Below are 22,184 nucleotides of genomic sequence, written 5' to 3' on the forward strand. Positions count from 1 at the left end.
GCAGAGCATGCAACAGCGAATAACTGACAGCACAGGTGCAAAAATAAGGAAGACACAACGGTTGAAAAACGTAGCAACGTGGGATCATCTGTCATGAGTGCAGAGCTGACACACTCTGGCAGGTGCCAGGAGTGTAACTGTACCCTGGCACAATATAACAGAAGATACACAAGTCAACCACACATCAGTGAGGAAGGAGAAACTATGCAGGCAACGAAGCTTTAATATACTACAGGCAGAGCTCTAAAATCGTTCTAATCAGCAGTTCTCTACTTTGGCTGTACACTTAAGGATTCTAAAGATTTCTTGTAACTCAGGATGCTCCTGCATAAATGGTGCTGTATGTTATCTGTAAGAGAAAAGAAGGGAGGAAGAGTAATATTTTTAGACACTGACACATGATTCCTACAGAATATATGTAAATTAGAAGCATTAAAATGCCTTGAGGAAAACAAACATTTAATATAAATACGTACAAATCTCTAATGAGTCATGATGGAGAGTTCTGACAAAATGTGGTCCACTGGAGAAGGGAATGGCAAACTATTTCAGCATTCTGGCCTGGAAAATTCCATGGACTGTATAGTCCATGGGGTCACAAAAAGTTGGACACGACTGACTGACTTTCACTTTCTTCTAACAACACAAGAGACAATTCTACACATGGACACCACCAGATGGTCAATATCAAAATCAGACTGATTATATTCTTTGCAGTCGAAGATGGAGAAGCCCTATACAGTCAGCAAACATAAGACCAGGAGCTGATTGTGGCTCAGATCATAAACTCCTTATTGCAAAATTCAGACTTAAACTGAAGAAAGCAGGGAAAAACATCAGACCATTCAGGTATGAGCTAAATCAAATCCCATATAATTATACAGTGAAAGTGACAAATAGATTCAAGGGATTAGATCTGATAGAGTGCTTGAAGAACTGTGGACAGAGGTTCGTGACACCGTACAGGAGGCAGTGATCAAGACCCCAAGAAAAAGAAATGCAAAGAGGCAAAATGGTTGTCTGAGGAGGCCTTACAAACAGCTGAGAAAAGAAGAGAAGGTAAAAGCAAAAGAGAAAGGAAAGCTATACCCATCTGAATGCACAGTTCCAAAAAATAGCAAGGAGAGATAAGAAAGCCTTCCTGAGTGATCGATGCAAAGAAATAGAGGAAAACAATAGAATGGGAAAGACTAGAGATCTCTTCAAGAAAAGCAGAGATACCAAGGGAACATTTCATGCAAAGATGGGCACAATAAAGGACAGAAACGGTATGAACCTAACAGAAGCAGAAGACATTAAGAAAAGGTGGCAAGAATACACAGAAGAACTATACAAAAAAAGATCTTAATGACCCAGATAACCAAGACGGTGTGATCACCAAGATGGTGTGATCACTCATCTAGAGCCAGATATCCTGGAGTCTGTAGTCAAGTGGGCCTTAGGAAGCATCATTACAAACAAAGCTAGATGGAATTCTAGCTGAGGTATTTCAAGTCCTAAAAGATGATGCTGTTAAAGTGCTGTACTCAGTATGCCAACAAATTTGGAAAACTCAGCAGTGGTCACAGGACTGGAAAAGTTTAGTTTTCATTCCAATCCCAAAGAAAGTCAATGCCAAAGAATGTTCAAACTACCACACAACTGCATTCATCTCACACGCTAGCAAAGTAATGCTCACAATTCTCCAAGCGAGGCTTCAACAGTATGTTAACCGCGAACTTCCAGATGTCCAAGCTGGATTTAGAAAAGGCAGAGGAACCAGAGATCAAATTGCCAGAGATCAAACTGATCTGCTGGATCACTGAAAAAGCAAGAGAGTTCCAGAAAAACATCTACTTCTGCTTTATTGACTACGCCAAAGCTTCTGACTGTGTGCATCACAACAAACTGTGGAAAACTCTTAAAGAGATAGGAATACCAGACTACTTTACCTGCCTCCTGAGAAATCTGCACACAGGTCCAGAAACAAGTTAGAACTGGACATGCACAATGGACTGGCTCAAAACTGGGAAAGGTGTACGTCAAGGCTGTATACTGTCACCCTGCTTATTCAACCTATATGCAGAGTACATCATGCAAAATGCCGGGGTGGAAGAAGCACAAGCTGGAATCAAGATTGCCGGGAGAATCATCAATAACCTCAGATATGCAGATGACACCACCCTTACGGCAGAAAGCAAAGAGGAACTAAAGAGCCTCTTGATGAAAGTTAAAGAGGAGTGAAAAAGTCGCCTTAAAACTCAACTCAAAAAACTAGGATCATGGCATCCAGTCCCATCACTTTATGGCAAACAATTGGGGAAATAATGGAAACAGTGAGACTTTATTTTCTTGGGCTCCAAAATCATTGCAGATGGTGACTGCAGCCATGAAATTAAAAGATACTTGCTCCGTGGAAGAAAAGCTATGACAAACCTAGACAGCGCAGTCCATCTAGTTAGCCAAAGCTATGGTTTTTCCAGTAGTCATGTATGGATGTGAGAGTTGGACCATAAAGAAAGCTTAGCACTGAAGAACTGATGCTTTTGAACTATGGTGTTGGAGAAGACTCAAGAGTCCCTCGGACTGCAAGGAGATCAAACCAGTCAATCCTAAAGGAAATCAATCCTGAATATTCATTAGAAGGACTGATGCTGAAGCTGAGGCTCCAATACTTCGGCCACCTGATATGAAGAGCTGACTCACTGGAAAAGACCCTGATGCTGGGAAAGATTGAAGGCAGGAGGAGAAGGGGACGAGAGAGGATGAGATGGTTGGATGGCATCAGGACTCGATGGACATGAGTTTAATCAAGCTCTGCAAAGTGGTGATGGACAGGGAAGCCTGGTGTGCTACAATCCATGGGTAGCAAAGAGTCCAAACACGACTGAACAACTGAACTGACTGACAAATCTGTAACAGGTTAAGGTAACATTTTAACCTGTTAAGATAACATGTCTCTATCTGATGAGCAACATTAATAATACTGCTAGAGAATTAAAATAACCATTTTAACCATTTTTCCCAGTGCATTTCCAACATTTGCTTTCCGTTCCATCTTTCTTCTCAATTTGATTTCTGAAATGTCTACAAGTTCTTCCCCAGGAGGAGCACCTGAATTGCCCTGCAAAGACTTCCTTGCATGCTCACTCTGAGTGTACTTCTAGGGACAGTGCTAGGAGCCACATTCACCCTAGTGCTCACCCCCATTACAACTGTAAGTCTCTCAAATGCTACAGCTTCCAAAACTGTCAGTTCTCCTGAGCAATTTAATCTTCACTCTTAACCAAGTAAGCTCTTTGGGTCTCCAATGTCATTTCTGTCACTCTCCTTACTCTTAGTAAATGAGCCGGGAATGTATGAATTCCTTTGACTGCCTCTCTGCTTTCATCTAAACATTCTACCTTTCATAAACCCTTCTCCTTTTTTCTCCTTCAAAGTCATGCCATTTTCTTAGACCTTGATTCATCACTCCCCCTTCATCTACCCACCCATGTCCCTCTGTCTACAAACCAGCGTGGGTCTCCTTGATCCTAAAAAAAACCCACTTCCTTCAGCCCAACTGTGCATACATAGAACCACTCTGTCTTTTCCTCTTCACACTTTCTGAAAAAGTATCCCAAACCCCATTCCCCATCAACCCCTTGAAATCTGGATTCTGCCCCCATTCAAACTGAAACCACTTTCCTGAATGACTAAAGCCTATCATTCTGACTATCCCCCCAAATCCTTTGCTGCCTTTCCCTACTGTACCTTAAATGCAGATATTACATAAGGTTCTGTCTTGGGCCTCTCCCTCAATTATACTCTAATAGGCTCTTTTATGTTCCAAAGATAACTTTTACTTCTCTGGCAGTAACTCCAAATGTCCATCTCTAGCTTTTAATACTGTCAGGCTGCAGACTATCCCCTGGGCATTTCTACCTATTCAGTTTCACACATGAATCTAGTCTGTAGGAATCTGATTTTACAATCTGATCATGTGGCAACCTGTCAGGAGGTAACAGGGAGCCACTTTTTGTGGCATGACAGACTACAGGAATATCTGGTTTTAGCTTTTTGTTCTTCTATTTGTGCAAGAACATGTTTCAGGCCCACTGACAGAATAGCTCTTATGAAACCTGCACCAGTTTTGTGGTTTTGGATTACTTTGCGACCTGTGGCTAAGATCAGGGAACCAAAGCTAAAAGTTTTCTGTGTCTCTAAACAAGCTGGAATCAAGATTGCCGGGAGAAATATCAATAACCTCAGATATGCAGATGACACCACCCTTATGTCAGAAAGTGAAGAGGAACTCAAAAGCCTCTTGATGGAAGTGAAAGAGGAGAGTCAAAAAGTTGGCTTAAAGCTCAAGATTCAGAAAACGAAGATCATGGCATCTGGTCCCATCACTTCATGGGAAATAGATGGGGAAACAGTAAACAGTGTCAGACTTTATTTTTTTGGGCTCCAAAATCACTGCAGATGGTGACTGCAGCCATGAAATTAAAAGACGCTTACTCCTTGGAAGAAAAGTTATGTCCAACCTAGATAGCATATTCAAAAGCAGAGACATTACTTTGCCAACAAAGGTTTGTCTAGTCAAGGCTATGGTTTTTCCATTGGTCACGTATGGATGTGAGAGTTGGACTGTGAAGAAGGCTGAGCGCCAAAGAGTTGATGCTTTTGAACTGTGGTGTTGGAGAAGACTCTTGAGAGTCCCTTGGACTGCAAGGAGATCCAACCAGTCCATTCTGAAGGAGATCAGCCCTGGGTGTTCTTTGGAAGGAATGATGCTAAAGCTGAAACTCCAGTACTTTGGCCACCTCATGCAAAGAGCTGACTCATTGGAAAAGACTCTGATGCTGGGAGGGATTGGAGGCAGGAGGAGAAGGGGACGACAGAGGATGAGATAGCTGGATGGCATCACTGACTCGATGGACGTGAGTCTGAGCGAACTCCGGGAGTAGGTGATGGACAGGGAGGCCTGGCATGCTGCGATTCATGGGGTCGCAAAGAGTCAGACATGACTTAGCGACTGAACTGAACTGAAACGAGAAAAAGCACTTATTTCTTCATGGTGTGAATGTGAAATATATTCCTATCTCCAGGAGTTATTAATAAAGTAGATAATAAAGATTCCTAAAGAACTTCTGTTCAAGTTGGTTTATAGAAAACAACAAGCTTTCACATAAATCTATATTACTCCTAGAAAATAAAGAAACTAAACATCTGAACTTATAATGAGTTAACTTCTTAACGACAAAAACAACCTAAAATGCACAGAAGCTGAAACTCCAAAGGCATTTGTTTTTAGAATATAAATTCATGTTTAAGAAAAACAAACCCTGGTGGTCCAGTGATTAGGACTCAGCACTTTCACTGCCACGGTCTGGGTTCAGTCCCTGGAAGAAAACTAAGATAATCCAGGTCATACGGCATGGCTAAAAAAAAATCCTTATACAAATCTATCTGATTTGATCATTTTAATGCTAACTTAAAAACAGATGTCCTTTCTCTGATTTTACAGTGCAGAGTACAATGCATGCATAAGATTTTCTTTTTAAGGTTTTCCTTTCATGAAAAGACTGATTATGCACAAGAAAAATGTACATATTCAACTACACTGAATTATAACTTTTTTATATATATCAGAAGTTATATGTTGCTCAGTACTTGTCAGTTTAAGCATACTTTCCAATATCCTTACTTAACTTTAAGTCCCTGGTTGGACTAACAGTAAATGGTTCCCTAATGGACATTCTTTGGATACATGGCTAATTTCCAAGTGAGAGACGCCAAGCATAGTTTAAACACACACACTACATGTTTTCTTTTTAATATAAGCACAATGTCATTATTGTACCCAACAAAATGAATAATAATTCCTTAGTATCATCTAATACCCAGTCTGTATTTAATGTCTTTTTCCAGTTGTTCTGCTCTAATTAGTCTGATTTTTTCCCACCATAATTACACAATTAAGTCTTGCCTTGCCTAGTACGTCACACATGTAGAATTAGTATGCACTTGTTTTGTGTGAGACTGTTCTCATTTGGCACAATATTTCGGAGATTCATGCATGTTACTGAATGTCTGAGTAATTTGTTCTTTCTGTGACTTCGTAGCACACCACTCTGAAAGTCTTCTACACCTAAACTATCTTTGCTGTTTCGCAAAGGTCACTAGGCAATCAATCACAGAGATTTCTCTTTCACCTCATAAGGATGCTAAAACCATTCCTTTCTTTGGGGCACTCGGAATTTCTTAAATTGCGAACATTTATTAACTGTGTCAAATCAAAAGGGAAACTTGGTCCACTTTTACTGAGTCTCCTCACCTTTCATGGCAATGTAGTTATTTGCACAGGACTGTGAAGAATCTGTCCTTCCTTCTACTAGGGCAAAATCAGACAAATTCATCATGCAACCCAGGCCATAACTACAAGGTCATATTTAAGAATAAATTTCATTTAATCAGGTATGGCAAGGTTACCATTAAAACACAAGGACTGTGGCATACATGCAATATAAAAACAAAAATCCCTTCCTGGTAAGCCAGAAATTCTAGCATATTTTGGGAATCTTGAGGAGAGAAGAATTCATCCAAATGTATAAATGCTACAGGTGAAATACGCAGAAACGATTTTCTTGATTTTTTTTTTTTGGTAAGGTTTGCTTCCTAGTTTTAAAACAGAAGAGCCAAAAGGGGCAATTAAAAACAAAAACAAATGATAAGTACTCGGCTACTGAAAAGGCAACCTAAGGTTCCTTATGAAATTTCCAGAGAGGATAATTCTCTAGTCTTAGCTGTTGCCAATATCTCCTGCCATACTCTACATACAATCAGGCTAGTCTGTAAGTATATGCATTCACGTGTGTGATTAAAAGTAATCCTTGAGGCTATTTATGACTAAAAGGGGCACAAATAACACAAATTACAGAAACTCTGGAATTAAGATAAAAGAATAGCTGCAAGCTCTTTCAATGTCATACTAGAGAACTATCTAGCAGTTCTGTCCAGTCAAGGGTCATTTAATAGCTGGAGCAGCACCATCCAACAGAACTTCCTGTAGTGACATATGTTCTGTACCTGCACTGTCCACATCGGTATTCCACTAGCTATGTATGGCCATTGAGCACCTGAAATACAATGAGGAAATGAATATTTAACTTCATTCATTAAACAGCCAGATGTGGTAACGGCCACATATTGGACAGTGTAAATCCAGACTTCAAAGTATTTTTGTACAGGCCCAAAGAATTGTTTCTAACTTTTAAAGGGTTGTAAAAAGCAAAAACAAAGAAAAATATGAGACAGAGACCCTGTCTGGTTCACAAAGTCTGAAAATTTATTATCTGGCTCTTTATGGAAAAAGTTTGCCCATGTATGTATGCTCTAGGAGTATGTGTTTTTTTGACATACTATCATATTGAAAAAAGCAAGAACACATTAACTTGCAGATTTTTGTCCAATAAAGGCACAGATGATTTCTGAGATAACCTCCAAAATCACAGTTTCACTATCCTGTACGATATGAACAAGTTTTGTATCCAGTCTAGCAGTCTTATTCCAACATTCTTTTTTCAGTACCTCTGATCATATCTTCTGATTCTTGAACCAGTTCTCCTATGCAGCTAGCTACCTCACAGACAAGTTAAATAAATGTTTGATGTGTGCTCACTTTGTATCTTTAGAAATTACACTTAAAAAAAATGAAACTAAAGTGCTCACTTAAAAAATTCCTATTCATGAAAACAAAACTAAAAAACACATTGGGGATTCAGGGCATATTTTAAGAAGTAGATGACATGATGCAGCAGTCCTTCCTATTGTCTACCACTATCCATGTTCTGCTTCTTTAACAACAGAATCCAGATTTTGTTCAGGGCAGTAATGTATCTAGTTAAAACTGAACATTTCCTAGCTCCTTTTCCATATTGGCCATATGACATCATCCTGGCTAAAAGACATAAGGAAAAGTCTGCTGGGCTGTTGTTGAAAGCTATTGTGTCTTCTTTCTTCCTTCTTGAAACAGAGACGTGGTGGCTGGAGCTGCACAGTTATTTTGTGACCATAAGGGAAAGGCCAAAAGAACTGCAGAGGCCTTGACCCTGATAGCTCCTAACTACTACTCAGCTTGAACTATTGTTTAAGGTTTCTTGTTGTGTGAAAGAAAACTAAACCATTTTGTATAGATTTCTGTCACTTCAGCCAAATCTTGATCTATCTATCAGCCTATTAGAGATAATACCATCAGCATTAACCTAAACTATCTTAATTTTAAAAATGCCCTAAAAATAGGGTTAATAATGAAACACATTGTGAACTAAACACGCAGGTTCAAGAATGGATATGGATCCTAGGTGACTGGTAGACAGCTTCGAAGAAAAGGTGCCATAATCACAACTGACTTTTACACAGAAAATTCAGATGTGAATCCACACAGCTCTTACTCATCAATTAAGGTAACTAATTCTATTAGCACTAAAACTGAACACAATTTTCTCTAAGTTGAAAGGAAACTCTTAAATTAACAAAAGAAATTATTCTGGACTTCCCTGGTGGTGCAGTGGATAGGAATCTCCTCCAAGGCAGAGGACACAGGTTTGATCCCTGGTCTGGGAAGATTCCACATGCCAAGAAGCAACTAAGCCTGTGCACCACTAAGCCAGCGAGTCACAAATACTGAAGCCTGAGCACCCAGAGTCTGTATTCCACAAGAGAAGCCACCGCAATGAGAAGCCGGCACATCACAGCGACAAGGAAGAGAAGCCACCACTCACTGCAACTAGAGAAAGCGCATACAAAGTAACCAAGACCCAGTGCAGCCAAAAAAAGAGAAATAATTTGGTTTCTTTAAACAAAAGGATTTTCCTATGTTGTTTCCATAAGACATAACTGATTTTTTAAAAAGCAGATCTTTAATTACTGTAAGGATCTTCCCCCATAACTGTTTTTGAAATGCAAGATTTCTAACTTCACCGAACAAAATATCCCTGATTTAATTAAAACCCTACAATACTCTAGCTGGTAAACAAATCAGGAAGAGGAAACTACAGTCATAAGCAATCACTTTGACCCTAGTACGAGCAGTGAGAGTATCCCTTATTTCAACATTCTGGTATAACCCCAAAATATTAACCATTAAAAAGAGAATGAACAAATCACTTTTTCTTAAGAAGATGATTTTCACAACCATAGTCAGTTAAAAATTATCATTCCAGGAAATGCAAAAAGGCCTCCTTTTCTGGTAAAATCGAAACAAAATCTGTCATACCCACTATTACATCTATGGATTATTTCCTCCATGAACAAATCTACTGTTCAAGAATCTGTTCATGAAACCAGATACCAAATTCTTCTAACAAAAAAGGAAATTAAACAACACAGGGTGCATTTTAACGCTCTGAAGTCAGTGAAGTAATATACACCACTTCTACTGGAATTGCATTTTCTTTACCCTTATCTTTCTCCTCTCTTACTCCACAAATATGTGAGCAAAAACTCAGGTGAAGACAATCACCAACTCTTCATAAGACTCTCTCTTTTTTTCCTCCCAAATTAAAAGCAGGTTGGATGTTAAGCTTATTTTACCACAGCTTCTCAGGTGTATTGAGTAATAATTTCAGTGTTTAAGATTGATAAGTCCTCCAAATTACCCTCCTTATAAGTCCTCCAGATTGATGGTTTTGGTAGGTCACTGGCTATGCTTCATGGTGGCTATTCATTGCCATGAAGTAATGCCTAAAATAACACCAACTGATGGGCAGCTGTAGGTAGCAAATTCAGTACCATAAAGGCTCATGGAGAAGTCATACAACAAGCAGCCATGCTGTTTACTTCCAATCACTGCTGTGTTAACCTCCAGGACAGGCTCCTAAGCTCACGAACTAACTCTAGCACCCAACTCCCTGCTATGGACCTCAGTGACCTCAGCACTGCATTCTCTCTAGATGTCACACTCTATCATCCTTTAGCCTTTCATTTCTTTCTCTAAGTTAAAAAGAATGCTTTCGCTTTACCCGTGGCCACTGAGGCACCACCCCTTGGTCCTCAGAATCATCCTCAGAAATCTTCCATATCCAAGATTCTGATCTCTGAGCTGCCTCTCTAACGACCACCTCTAGAATTCTTCGACATTGACTGAACTTGTCCTCTGCCTGCAGGATCCCCTGAGTCTAGGAGGGGACTCAGTCGAAGGTCCCGTCCCTTCCTTGATTCTTACAGTTCTTTATGTCCTTTCTGCCTTCACCTCCCCCCTTTCTGGTCTGAATGTCTCAAGCTATTAGTCCACTGATAGTAGAAGATAAGTCTTACATTATTCTTGGACTGTCCTAGATGATCATTCAGAAACACTTCTTGGGCCCCCATTTGCTATGCTATGCTAAGTCACTTCAGTTGTGTCCGACTCTGTGCGACCCGATAGACGGCAGCCCACCAGGCTCCCCCGGCCCTGGGATTCTCCAGGCAAGAACACAGGAGTGGGTTGCCATTTCCTTCTCCAATACATGAAAGTGAAAAGTGAAAGTGAAGTCGCTCAGTCGTGTCTGACTCTTAGCGACACCATGGACTGCAGCCCACCAGGCTCCTCCGTCCATGGGATTTTCCAGGCAAGAGTACTGGAGTGGGGTGCCATTGCCTTCTCCTGGGCCCCATTTAGCCTTCCTCAATTGCACCTTAGACTCCTGCAGTCTTTATGTGCTGGCTTCATCAACATTCTGAGTGCCAGAAATCACCTACTTGAGAATTTCTAGATCAAGTGATACGATAAATTCAAACCATCTAATTTTCCCTGGTCCTTACTTCAATTGCAGTACTTTTTTGTTCCTTTCCAATGCACTTCCAACAGTCCCACTGCATCCACGCTAACTTACTGCACTGCCTTCAGGTTCTTACCCTCCCTCTTTGGGTGTAAACTGGCACCCTATTTTACTAAGGCAGTACTGCTGCTGCCGCTGCTAAGTCACTTCAGTCGTGTCCGACTCTGTGGGACCCCATAGACGGCAGCCCACCAGGCTCCTCTGTCCCTGGGATTCTCCAGGCAAGAACACTGGAGTGAGCTGCCATTTCCTCCTCCAATGCATGAAAGTGAAAAATGAAAGTGAAGTCTAAGCCTTCAAATGCCCTCTTTCTCAAATGGAAAAAAATGTGTATCTTTATTCATCTTGTCTCCTACTATCTAAAGCAGAGGTCCTAAAAATGTAATCCAAAAGCTGAACCTGGTCCACTGACATGTTATCCAAGATTGATTTTTATTTTTATTTTTCAGAATATGTACTTTAAAAATATAGTGGTGTAGAACTTTTATTGAGCTGTAATTCACAGCATGTATGGTTTTCAAAACATAGATTAGTTGTCTCTTAAAACAGACTTCCCATTATGAAATGCAGACATCTGGCTTCCTTTGGGTGAGCAGATCAGACATCACCAGGCCCACACTGTGCACGAGCACCCTGGTTCACCAGTTCCTTCCTACCAACCAGCCACTTCCCCATGCAGTCTCCTCACCTGGTCCCAGGGGCTCTTTGATCTAAAGGAAGGATCTAACTCTTTGCACTCTCGGGAGCTGAGATCTCTTCAGCCTCATCTCTCCCCACCAATGCCAGACTCCAAGGATCCCATCCCTGCTTTGCATCTTTGATTTCTTTGTAAATTGGGCAGCTCATATCGGTGCCTCCACTTCCTCTCTGAAAGTCAATCTCCTTTGTTTCCATGATGTCTGCCACCTTGGACCTCAGTCCCCTCCCACTGGTCCCTTATGCACAATGCCCCTTCTGGTTTCCCTCTCACTTTCAGACACTGCTTCTCTAGCCCCTGTAGTACTGTCACACTGCTATAAAAGCTGCTAAACACTTGTCCACCAGCAAGTGGTACTAAGCAGCATAAAACAAGTGGTACAAACATTGACGATGCAGGCAATGCTTAGAAATGTAAATCTGACGCCTCACCGCCTTGGGCAGAGCAACCCTTCCTTTCCCCTATTAATGTAACACACTGCACATCAACTCTTTAATAATGTTTCCAACTTTATCTCCCATATTAGGCTTATTAGGCTGTGGGTTCCTTGAGGTCAAGAGGCAACCTAACATACTTCTTGGCACCGAAGTTTTAAGTATGGGAAAGCTGATCCCACCAACCTACAGATCAAACAATGTATCTGCCATCCATCCTTTCTGCACTGGGGCTTCAAATCTCTCCCTCAGTCCCTACATACACTTAGTTGCCAGTCCTAGTGAAACCTCCTCACCTATTCATGCCTAGTTCTAAATTGGAACAATGTTCCCTCCACAGTTGGGTCTTAACTGTCTTCAAATACAGAGTTTCAAGCAAATCCTTCCTTTCCCTAAATCCTCACTGACTCCCTACTGATAAGGCCCAACTGGCCTGCATTTGGGTCCCTGGAGGGTTCACCTCTCACCTTGACACTTCCTAACCAAACACTCCATGTTTTTCTGGCTTCTAGGTCCTTGCATGTAACCATTTCTACCTGGGAATGTCCTGGTTCTTCAAAGACCAGCTCAAGTGCTACTTCCTCCAACAAATTCCCCTTTGACAAAAGTGGTCACTCCTAGAGCATGTGCCTTTATTAAAAAAAAAAAAAACTTCCCAGAACATTATCACTTTCTACCAGAGGCCACACCTCACCTCTTCATGGAGCCCTAACTAAACCTCCACATTCTCCTCTACCTGAGCATTTGCTGAAGAGTAGTGAACTAACATTTTTAAAGCAGGAAAACAACATGAACCATTTGATGAGACCCAGAAAGTTGCAATTAATCAGAGACTCTACTTCCCTGGTGGCTCAGTGGTAAAAAAAAAAATCTGCTTGCAAATGCAAGGAGATGCAGGAGACATGGGTTCTAAGCCCTGGGTCGGGAAAAGCCCCAAGGAGAAGGAAATGGCAACCCACTCCAGTATTCTTGCCTGGAGAATCCCATGGACAGAGGAGCCTGGTAGACTACAGTCCATACAGTCTCAAAGAGACAGACAGAACTAAGCACATACACATATCAGCTAAAAAAGCTTCAAAAAGTCCTTCCCCTGAATCTGCCTTCCCCTAAATTTTTTCCTCCACAGCTTAACTTAAAATATTGTAGATGTTGAAGTTTGTTCTCCTATTCTTAAATTTTTTTGGCTGCACTGCATAACATGCAGTATCTTAGCTCCCTGGCAAGGAATGAGCCCATGCCCCTGCCTGCAGTGGACACACAGTGCTAACTACTGAGACGCCAGGGAAGTCCCTCGTTCTTAGTTTTTAGAAATGAAGTAAATTTTTTAAAAATCAAATCTTCTCTTCTCAAAAGAAGGTAAAGCAAACTCCAAAACGAATTAACGAGAACAAAGCCTTTCAGAACGGCATTCAACTCTTACCCATAACTCTCAAGGGGGAAAAAAAAAAGTATTTCTTACAAGTGGGAAGGCTGGATTATGCACAACACATATAACAAAGATAAACGGGCAGGTGACACATACCCAAGATAAGGTAAGACACACCTTTTCCAATTAGCTTATGCTGAGTTGCACAGCAGGGACAGGCAAGAGGACTGGAGCTGGGAGGGTCTGGCAGGGTTTTTCTGCAGAGCAAAAGCAGTACTTTCCAGTGAGCCATGAGTGAAGCTGAACTTGGAGCAGGCAGAGTACACAATAAAAGCAGTGTAGCAGTCAAACTACAGCTGAGTTTTAAGCTGAGAGATGCTAAGGCAGAAAACTGCAAAAATTAAGTAGGCTTGGATTAATAAGTGTTTTGTAAATCAGAAAAGTTTAGAGTGAAATGAGCTAGGCAATAGGAGACTTCTTGTGGGAAGATTAGTCTCATGCAAGTTGTAGCGGGGAGAGAGGGAAGGCAATGAAATAGAAAGGGCACATACCAAGAAAGAAGGTCTTAATTGCTGCAAAAGTAATGGAAAAGAAAGGAATGAATGCATGGAAGAGACTTCAGAAGTCATTATAGGACTTAGTCATGTCAAACTTTTCAGCCCTGGTGAGTGGGAAGAAACTGAGTAGCTGGAGGAGAAAATCAGGAGAGGACTGGGAACATGTTAAACCAGCTGTCTGAAATCAGTAAAGTAATTTAAAAAAAATCAAGAACAGCAAAGTAAACTTGATTCAACATCTGCACTGCTTTAAGCTTGGAGAAGAATCACACAGTTAAACGTCCTATCTTCTCTAAACACATTAAAAGCAAGCAACCAGGTTTTTGTTTTTGTTTTTTTCTTTAAGCTAAGAAAAGTCAAGAGTTACAGCTAATCAGATTCTTCAAGGGCATTGTGAAATTTCTGAAGGAGGATATGAACAAAGGATCCCCCCACCCCCAGTGCTCATCATTTCGAAGATGGTATCAAGAACAAGGTCTCTGGAAACAAACTGCCTCTGTCCGAGTTGTGACTCTCCCACTTACTTGATGGGAAAAACTGGAGAAACTTGGCTGGTGGGGGTGGGGTAAGGGTGAGGGGAGGATGTACTCTTGCAGTATTTTGGCTTGCGGAGGGAAGGGAGTAGCTGAAGATGTCTAAAGTAGGTATAAGTCTGAAATGCTGATTTAGAGAGAAGGTGAGTCACCTCTCCGAAAGTTTCAGTTTCCCCAGCTGTTACAGACAGGAAGATAATAAAATCTACCTCACTGGATTTTTTTTTTAAGGGCTGCAACTGATAATCCTTCTGAGGTATTACACATAACGTCTGATGTGCTATAACCATTCGACAAATGTTAGTGGCACACAAAATACGAGGAATCATGCTATTTTTAGCACCATTATTAAACATTCCCTTCTCTTTTTGATGTTCTCTGAGTACTGCACTACTACGATGGTTTTGTCAGATTCTCAAAGGGACTGACATCCCTCGAAGGGTCAGAATCCCTGTAGCGGAGGCCTGGGAAGAGAAAAGTGGCTGAGGTGGTGGGCCCGGAGGTCGCGCGCCCAGCCAGCAGGCCCTACGCACCAGCCCGCGGGCTGAACAACAGGCAACACTCTCGACGCCTTCACTCCGGGCCAGCCTCTGCACATCGCCTAGGCGAATCCTCGCCACAGCCCTTCGAGTCAGGTGCTTTCGTCAACGCCAGTTTACACACAGGGAAACTGAGGCGCCTGGGATGAAACCGCTAGCCAAGGTCACATGGTTCGAGAGCCGAAGCTCGGAACGGCGCTCTCAGAACAGCGCCTGGCTACGGTCGCGCGGGGAAGAAGTGGTTGGGGCGCCCAAGGGACCCCCGATTAATCCAAGGCCGCGCGCGCGGCAGGGGGCCGGGCCCGGGAAGGCGATCTCGCGGGGGCGGCGGCCGGACTCACCTTGGCGCTGTGCACCGCCTCCTGCGCCCCGCGGAGCTGCAGCCAGATGCGCGCGGGCAGCGGTTCCTCAGCTCCGAGCGCGCCGAGCACGGCCAGGCTCACGCCGAAGAGGCCCTCGATGCGGCCCCGGCTCCTCTCCAGCAGCGCCGCCTTCTCGGCCGGCGCCGTGAACTCGTCCAGCACGGCCCGGGCCGCCATGGCGGGCGCGGCCTCCCGCGGCGGCGCCGGGGGCCGGCGGCGGCGACGCCCCCTCAGCGTGCTGCCGCTGCACCCGAGCCCGTCAGGCGGCGTCGGCCGTTTCGGCCGCCTAGCCCCGGCCCGCGCCCCGCCGCCTGGCCGAAAGGCCAGCTACACCATCCCGCTGCGGCCGCCGCAACTGGGCAACTGAGGGCAGATAGCCCCTTCGCCGCCGCCGCCGCCGCCGCCGCCGCCGCCGCCGCCGCGGGCCGGGCCCCGCCGCCGCGCATGCGCCCCGCCCGCCGCCGTCATTGAGAGTCGCCACCCCCTGGGGGTGGGGGTGGGCGTGGGGGCGGAGGCGATAGAAGTGGACGTCACGCTCAGTCGCCATGTTTGTTGTTGGCATAAGGATGGCGCTCGAGAGGGCCCCGGGTGGTCTTTGGTGAGAGCACTGAGGCTTTTGAGTGGCCTGGTGGCTGGTGAATTAATGGTTTCTCAGATGGGGAAATTGGAGCCCCGAGACAGTACGGGAGACTGACCCAGTGTCACGCTAGGGATTTGGCTTGCTTTCAGACATTTTGAAGCCCAACCTAGGGCTCTAGCAAATTGAGTTATCCAGCTTCTCATGAGTTGATAGATGGTTCTCTCTTCCTCCCTCCTCCTCTCACTCTCCTCTCTCCTCCTCTCCTTCCCCCTCCTCCCCGCTTCCTTTGTTTTCCCTCTTTCCGTTGTTATTTCAGTAAAAATGGTAACAGGAAGAGAAGAAAATGGGGGATAATGTGTATGGAGAATTGAAAAAGGAATGATTAAGGAAAAGTCAAAACAGTGTTTTCTTTTGGGAGGGGAGGAGGAAGTGTTATAAGGAGAGGTACAAGACCTGGGGGATTAGGGGCTCCTGTGTGATTTTTTAATGTGGGACGTGGGCAAGGACACTGTAAACCCTCTTGGGCTTTAGATACCTGGGTTGCTCCCAGGTGGAAGATAAAGTGGTTTCCTTTCTCTGTCCTAAATGTTGTCATATAATAGAGACTTCGGGACTGTGAGCGTATTGCTTGTCTAACCCCACATTTTCTCATCTGTCAATGTGCATAGCAACAGTACTTCCTGCTGTTACGAAAATCAATATAGTACCTAAGTGAGCATGCATTATTAGCTATTATTATTGTTAAATTAGCAATATATTTAGGGCTCTATTTTCACAGAAAAGCTTTGTGTGGATTATGCAGCCATATTGAATTAGTGAGCCTGGGGGCCCCCTTGCTCTGTATGGATTACCCCTTGAGGAGAAAGAAGGGGATCTAAACATGTTGCCGTTGGAAAGGCCAAAGGGGAAAGATCTTGGTGAGAGGGATTACCCAAGGTAAAACCTCTCAAGAATCCTGGCTGCTGGGGTTTTCCATATGCCTCAGAAGTTCAGACAGGTGTGGCCCCCTGGTACCCCACCGAAGGATGACTCAGCACAGGGAGGAGAGCCACTAGGCTTAACAGACGCACAACTTCCTGCTCCCCTGGGCTTTCCCTAGGTATCCGCACAGCCCGCCACCTTCATCCATCAGGTGGATGACCTGAGATTGGCTGAGGCAGGTCAGGTGGAGAGCAGTGGCCTCCCAAATAGACTGCACTCAGAGCTGGAGTCAGCACAGCGTGTTATTTCCTGTCTTCTCAGTGTCCTCACCTTAAATGGAGTTGCTATTGTTCAGTGATCTGAAAGGGCTTTCCCCGGGTGGTTCCTGTTTGCTCCCAATGACTTCCCTGCTGGTGAGTCTTAATTGCTTGTTAGGACTGAGAGAGACACTGCTTTGAAAAGCATACTACAGCTTCTTCCCTTTCCCCCACCAAAACTCACCCTGAAACAGCTTAAGTAGTGCATACACACAACCATAAAAGAAAGTTGGGCATTTGGACTCCGTTCAGAAGTCATTCGGTTCGTGTATCAGCAGAGATACAGCTTTGGTTTTTTTTTTTTTCCCCTGGTTAGAAGACTTGCCAGTTCCCATCCTGGTCAGCATTTCCCTTTAGGGAACTCTCAAGGTTTCCTGAGTATAGGGAACAAGGAGAGAGAGAAATCCCCTTTTAAGAAACTCCCTTGCTTCCTGCAGTTTCTGAACCACAACTTCCATCTCTTGGTCAGCCTCGACTACCTGGCTGGTTTCTCTCACCCATGACAACTGGCACCAGGGAAGAGACCTTCATGGAGTCTCTATTCTACATTACAGATGCTGTAGCAGTTTTTCTCTAGTTTCCATAGCAACCAATGAGAGGGTGTTGAGGGAATCACTTCTTGCCCTTTGCCACGTTATCATGGGAGGGGAGGCAGTGTATTCCACTTTTCTCCAGCAGGGTTGACTGTGGAAGAACAGACGCAGTGCCGCTTGCCCATGCTCCACCAGGGCAGGAGCAGAACTTGTCAGACCCCACCAATGGCCAACTTTCCGAGAAGGATCTCTGCTCCCAGAGAGGGTGTGTCTGCTGTCTGTGGTTGCTCACTATGTCAGTGACTGGGTGAAGTATTGTCACCTCAGCCACATCCTCCAGTCCAGCTTTGTCAGTAGTAAAGACGACTCTTTGATCTCTACCTGACACCTGCTTTTATTTCTCAGTTCTGAACGCAAGAGGGGCAGAAAGAGTGTTTATTGGTTTCCAAAAACTCCAGCAGTGGTTGCTATTTTTATCGTGCTTATTTTAAAGATGAGGAAAGAAAAGCTAGAGAGATTCTGGAATGTTCCACAGAGCTGGTAAGTGAAGTGGTAGGAATAGGCATTTGAATCTAGGCAGTCTGACTCTGTACTGTGTGCTGTTATGTGCAATGGGCCCCCTTTTCTGCCCTTATGCAAAAGTAATGAGAAATGAAGTATTTCCTGCCATATCAGTAGACAAGGATATCACCGTCTTCAGTGATTGCAGCCACCACTGATGGTGAGCCCTGAGGGAACTCAAGAAGGAAAGAATACTTGGCACCTAGAAGCCATCAGACCTACAGTGAGCCCTGAGGAAATTCAGGATGTGAAAACAGGATACTGACCCCAGATAGGTGAGGTGCATGTCAAAGAAATGATTCCAGTGAGCCTCGACTCTTGCATCTTCCTTTAATTAACAATCTTTTGATGTTCACATTACCTGCCCTTTGTTGCAGAACTTCTATATAACTTGGTTCCTGCCTTCGCCTCCTCAGAGCAGTTCTCTCAGGGCTACTTGAGATGCTGCCTGTCCTAAATATTCCTGCCAAATGAAACTTAACCCTCAGCTTTTAGGTTGTAAATATTTTTCACTTTGACAGTAAGCATGAGAAGACAATAGAATCTCATGTGTGTGTGTTAGTTGCTCAGTCATGTCTGATTCTTTGTGACCCCACTGACTGTAGCCTGCCAGGCTCCCCTGTCCATGGAATTCTCCAAGCAAGAATATTGAAGTGGGATGCCATTCCCTTCTCCAGGGGATCATCCCAACCCAAGGATTGAACTTGGGTCTCTGCATTGCAGGCAGATTCTCTACTGTCTGAGCTACTAGGGAAGCCCACCAACCCCCTAATGTTTTGATCCTTCTTACGTCGGGATGCTGTCAAAATAGACAGACTTACACCTGTCATATTGCTTGGTTCACCCACTAATCTGATAAACAGACTCAAGATGACAGGTCTTGCTGGGTTCTTTACTTTGGTGTAATAACACCCAGGACTTGAGAGTAAGAAACAGGAATACAACTGTGCTTAGCCACACACAACTTTTAATACATTGGCAAATTGTTCAATGTTTCTGATTTCCCTTGTTGCTAGTTCAAGTCATGTCATCTCTCCCATTGACAGTTGTAGGGTCTCCTTCACAATTCTTCCTGGCCTGTCTCTAAATTTCAGGAGTGATGACTGTTATAAGATTGGGAGAAATTATTTACAAGTATTGATGCTGTGTCTAGAGTTCTCTTCTCGAATAGCAAATTTCGTCAGTTAATCTCATGCTTAAGACCTTACAAGAGCTTTGCAATATGCTCAGAGTGAAATTCAAATTTTTTACCTTGATTTGCAGCACTTGCAAGATCCATCTGCTTGCTCCTCTGCTCCTCTCTCCACTTGGCCTAGCTTACACTTCCTGGGGGTATTTGCACAAGCCATTACTTCCTCCAGCATTTTTTCCCACCAAGTTAACTCCTGCCCATCCATCAGATCTCAGTTCTGGAGTGATTTGTTCCATAATTCATTCACTGGTCTCTCTGATGAGTCAAGTCCCCTGGTCCCAGGCTCCCGGGTCACTGTGGCCCTCTCACAGCACTAGGACCAGTTTTTACATGTATTTGTGTGACATGATTGACCCATGCCCATCTCCAGGTGTCATCAGACCTTCAGTTTCTTGGGGGCAGTGACTTGAGACTGGATTGAGCTGGAGGTAGTCCAGGAATGGTGAGTAGCCCTTCATGGCTGGAGTGTGCTGTGAGGCAGGGGGCACCCACAGGTAAAATAAGGCTGTGCTATGCTGTGCTTAGTCGCTGAGTCATTCAGTTGCATCCAACTCTTTGTGACCCCATGGACTGTAGCCCACCAGGCTCCTCTGTCCATGGGATTCTCCAGGCAAGAATACTGGAGTGGGTTGCCAATGCCCTCCTCCAGGGGATCTTCCTAGGGATCAAACCCATGTCTCCTGTGGCTCCTGCATTGCCAAGCGGATTCCTTATCGCTGAGCCAGCGGGGAAGCCATGGGTTTAGGAGGGAGATGACAGTGGCTTGGACCAGGAACACTGGAATGGAGACAGAGAAGGGGAATTTGAGTGGGATTTTGGTGGTGGAATCTTGGCATTAAAATGAAAGGATTTCAGGACTTCCCTGGTTGTCCAGGGGCTAAGACTCCAGTTCCCAATGCAGGGGCCTGTGTTTGATCCCTGATCATGGAACTAGATCCCACATGCCGCAACTGAGAGTTTGTATGCCAAAGCCAGAGGATTCCAAAGTGAAGTGAAGCTCGCTCAGTCGTGTCCAACTCTTTGCGACCCCATGGGTTATACAGTCCATGGAATTGTCCAGCCCAGGATACTGGAGTGGGTAGCCTTTTCCTTCTCCAGGGGATCTTCCCAACCCAGGGATCGAACCCAGGTCTCCCGCATTGCAGGCAGATTCTTTACTGGCTGAGCCACAAGGGAAGTTCCCAAAAGATTCCAAGTGCCACAATAAAGATCGAAGATCCCCTGTGCCAAATCTAAGACCCAGTGCAACCAAATAAATAAATCAGTTCAGTTCAGTTGCTCAGTCATGTCTGACTCTTTGCAACCCGATGGACTGCAGCACACCAGTCTTCCTTGTCCATCACCAACTCCCAGAGCTTGCCCAAACTCATGTCCACTGAGTCGGTGATGCCATCCAACCATCTCATCCTCTGTTGTCCCCTTCTCCTGCCTTCAGTCTTTCCCAGCATCAGGGTCTTTTCCAATGAGTCAGTTCATCGCATCAGGTGGCCAAAGCTTCAGCTTCAGCATCAATCCTTCCAATAAATAGATAAAAATAAATATTTTTTTAAAGTGCAAGGGGCTCTTTCCTGCTTCTGCCACTTCTCATCATGTACTTTTCTGCCTCTATAACTCCTTTGCATTTTTATTTTCTATGCTATTGAAGCTCCCTTAACATCAATTTAATGTGCTACAACTGCTACAATATTGAGGAGGAGTTATTTATAAAACTCAGTCATCTTAAGTGGGAACACAATTTCTGGACCATATGCTACTACAAATATTGCCTGCCAGCTCCCAGATGCTCCTAATTCACAGTATTTTCCCATCATTCTTTACAGCAGGGTTTCTCAACAATGACACAGTCAATATTTGGGGCAGTTAATTCTTTGTTGCGGGGGCCTATCCTTTGAATTACTAGATGTTTGGTAGCATCCCTGGCCTCACTCACTGGATGCCAGTAGCACCATCCCACCTCACTTGTGACCACAACAAAAGTGTCTCCAGATATATTGCCTGAGGAAGGGTGTGTGTGTTGGGGGGTCGGGGGGAGTGCTAATCCCATAAGTACCTCTAATGAGAATGACTGGGCTATACAACAAGTTCAGGGAAAGCCCTGTCTCTGGGGCTGAGCTAATGGAAATTCAGATTCCATCTCCTCCTGCCTTCTGCATACTCCCTGTGGGACACACACACACACACACACACACACACACATCGAGTGTAATGAAAGCTCGCTGAGTTCCTTTTAATTTGGTCTCCTGTCTGTATCAAATGTGGAACAGCAGAGTTCAAGAGAGTTCTGGTCAGTCATGTGTCCACCAGGCAAGTGGCTGAGCAACTCAGCTCCTATCATTGCATCTCTTCAACCTGTCTGTAGAACATGTTCTTGCCAGGACTACCTGCCTTTAAATACAAGCTTAAATCGCACTTCTTTCGTGAATTCTTATTGGCCTGTTCAACTTCCTGTAGTTGGTGAGGGCAGTTGAATGACTGTTTAATTCATTCATTCCGCAAATATTTACTGAGCTCCTACAATGTGTCAGGCATTGTTCTGAGTCCTGGGATTACAGCAATCAACAAAGCAACATGTCTGCTCTCATGAACTTAGTAGAAGGGAAGAGACAATGAATGAATGAATTATTGAATGATACTGTGTGGGGAAGTAACTGTAGGAGTTTGGCGGGCTCAATATTCCATCTCCCATCTGTGGTAAGCAGTCTTCAATTCTGGCTCTTCCCTCACTGTATGTATAGACTGCTCTTCACATCAAGACTCTGGGCTGGCTCTGTGACTGCACTGACCCATAGAATTCAGTAGGAGTGATAATCC

At 44.1% G+C, this 22,184-nt stretch overlaps 1 protein-coding gene across 2 annotated transcripts in view; it reads right to left on the reverse strand.

Annotated features, from left to right (window-relative positions):
• Positions 1 to 15,688, reverse strand: part of N4BP1 (NEDD4 binding protein 1) — a 57,863-nt gene extending 42,175 nt beyond the window's left edge. Inside the window, exons 1-2 of one of the 2 annotated variants that reach the window (XM_070770523.1) lie at positions 15,249 to 15,688; positions 13,830 to 13,850 (exon numbers count right to left, since the gene is read on the reverse strand). In XM_070770523.1, coding sequence (XP_070626624.1) covers positions 13,830 to 13,850; positions 15,249 to 15,446 — 219 coding nt within the window. In that variant the 5' untranslated portion in view covers positions 15,447 to 15,688. The remainder of the gene's footprint in view (positions 1 to 13,829; positions 13,851 to 15,248) is intronic. The other variant, XM_070770524.1, reaches the window with a different exon arrangement.
• Between the last annotated feature and the right edge of the window lie 6,496 nt (positions 15,689 to 22,184).

This window comes from Bos indicus, chromosome 18 (assembly GCF_029378745.1).
Source record: "Bos indicus isolate NIAB-ARS_2022 breed Sahiwal x Tharparkar chromosome 18, NIAB-ARS_B.indTharparkar_mat_pri_1.0, whole genome shotgun sequence".
NCBI classification, from domain to species: domain Eukaryota; kingdom Metazoa; phylum Chordata; class Mammalia; order Artiodactyla; family Bovidae; genus Bos; species Bos indicus.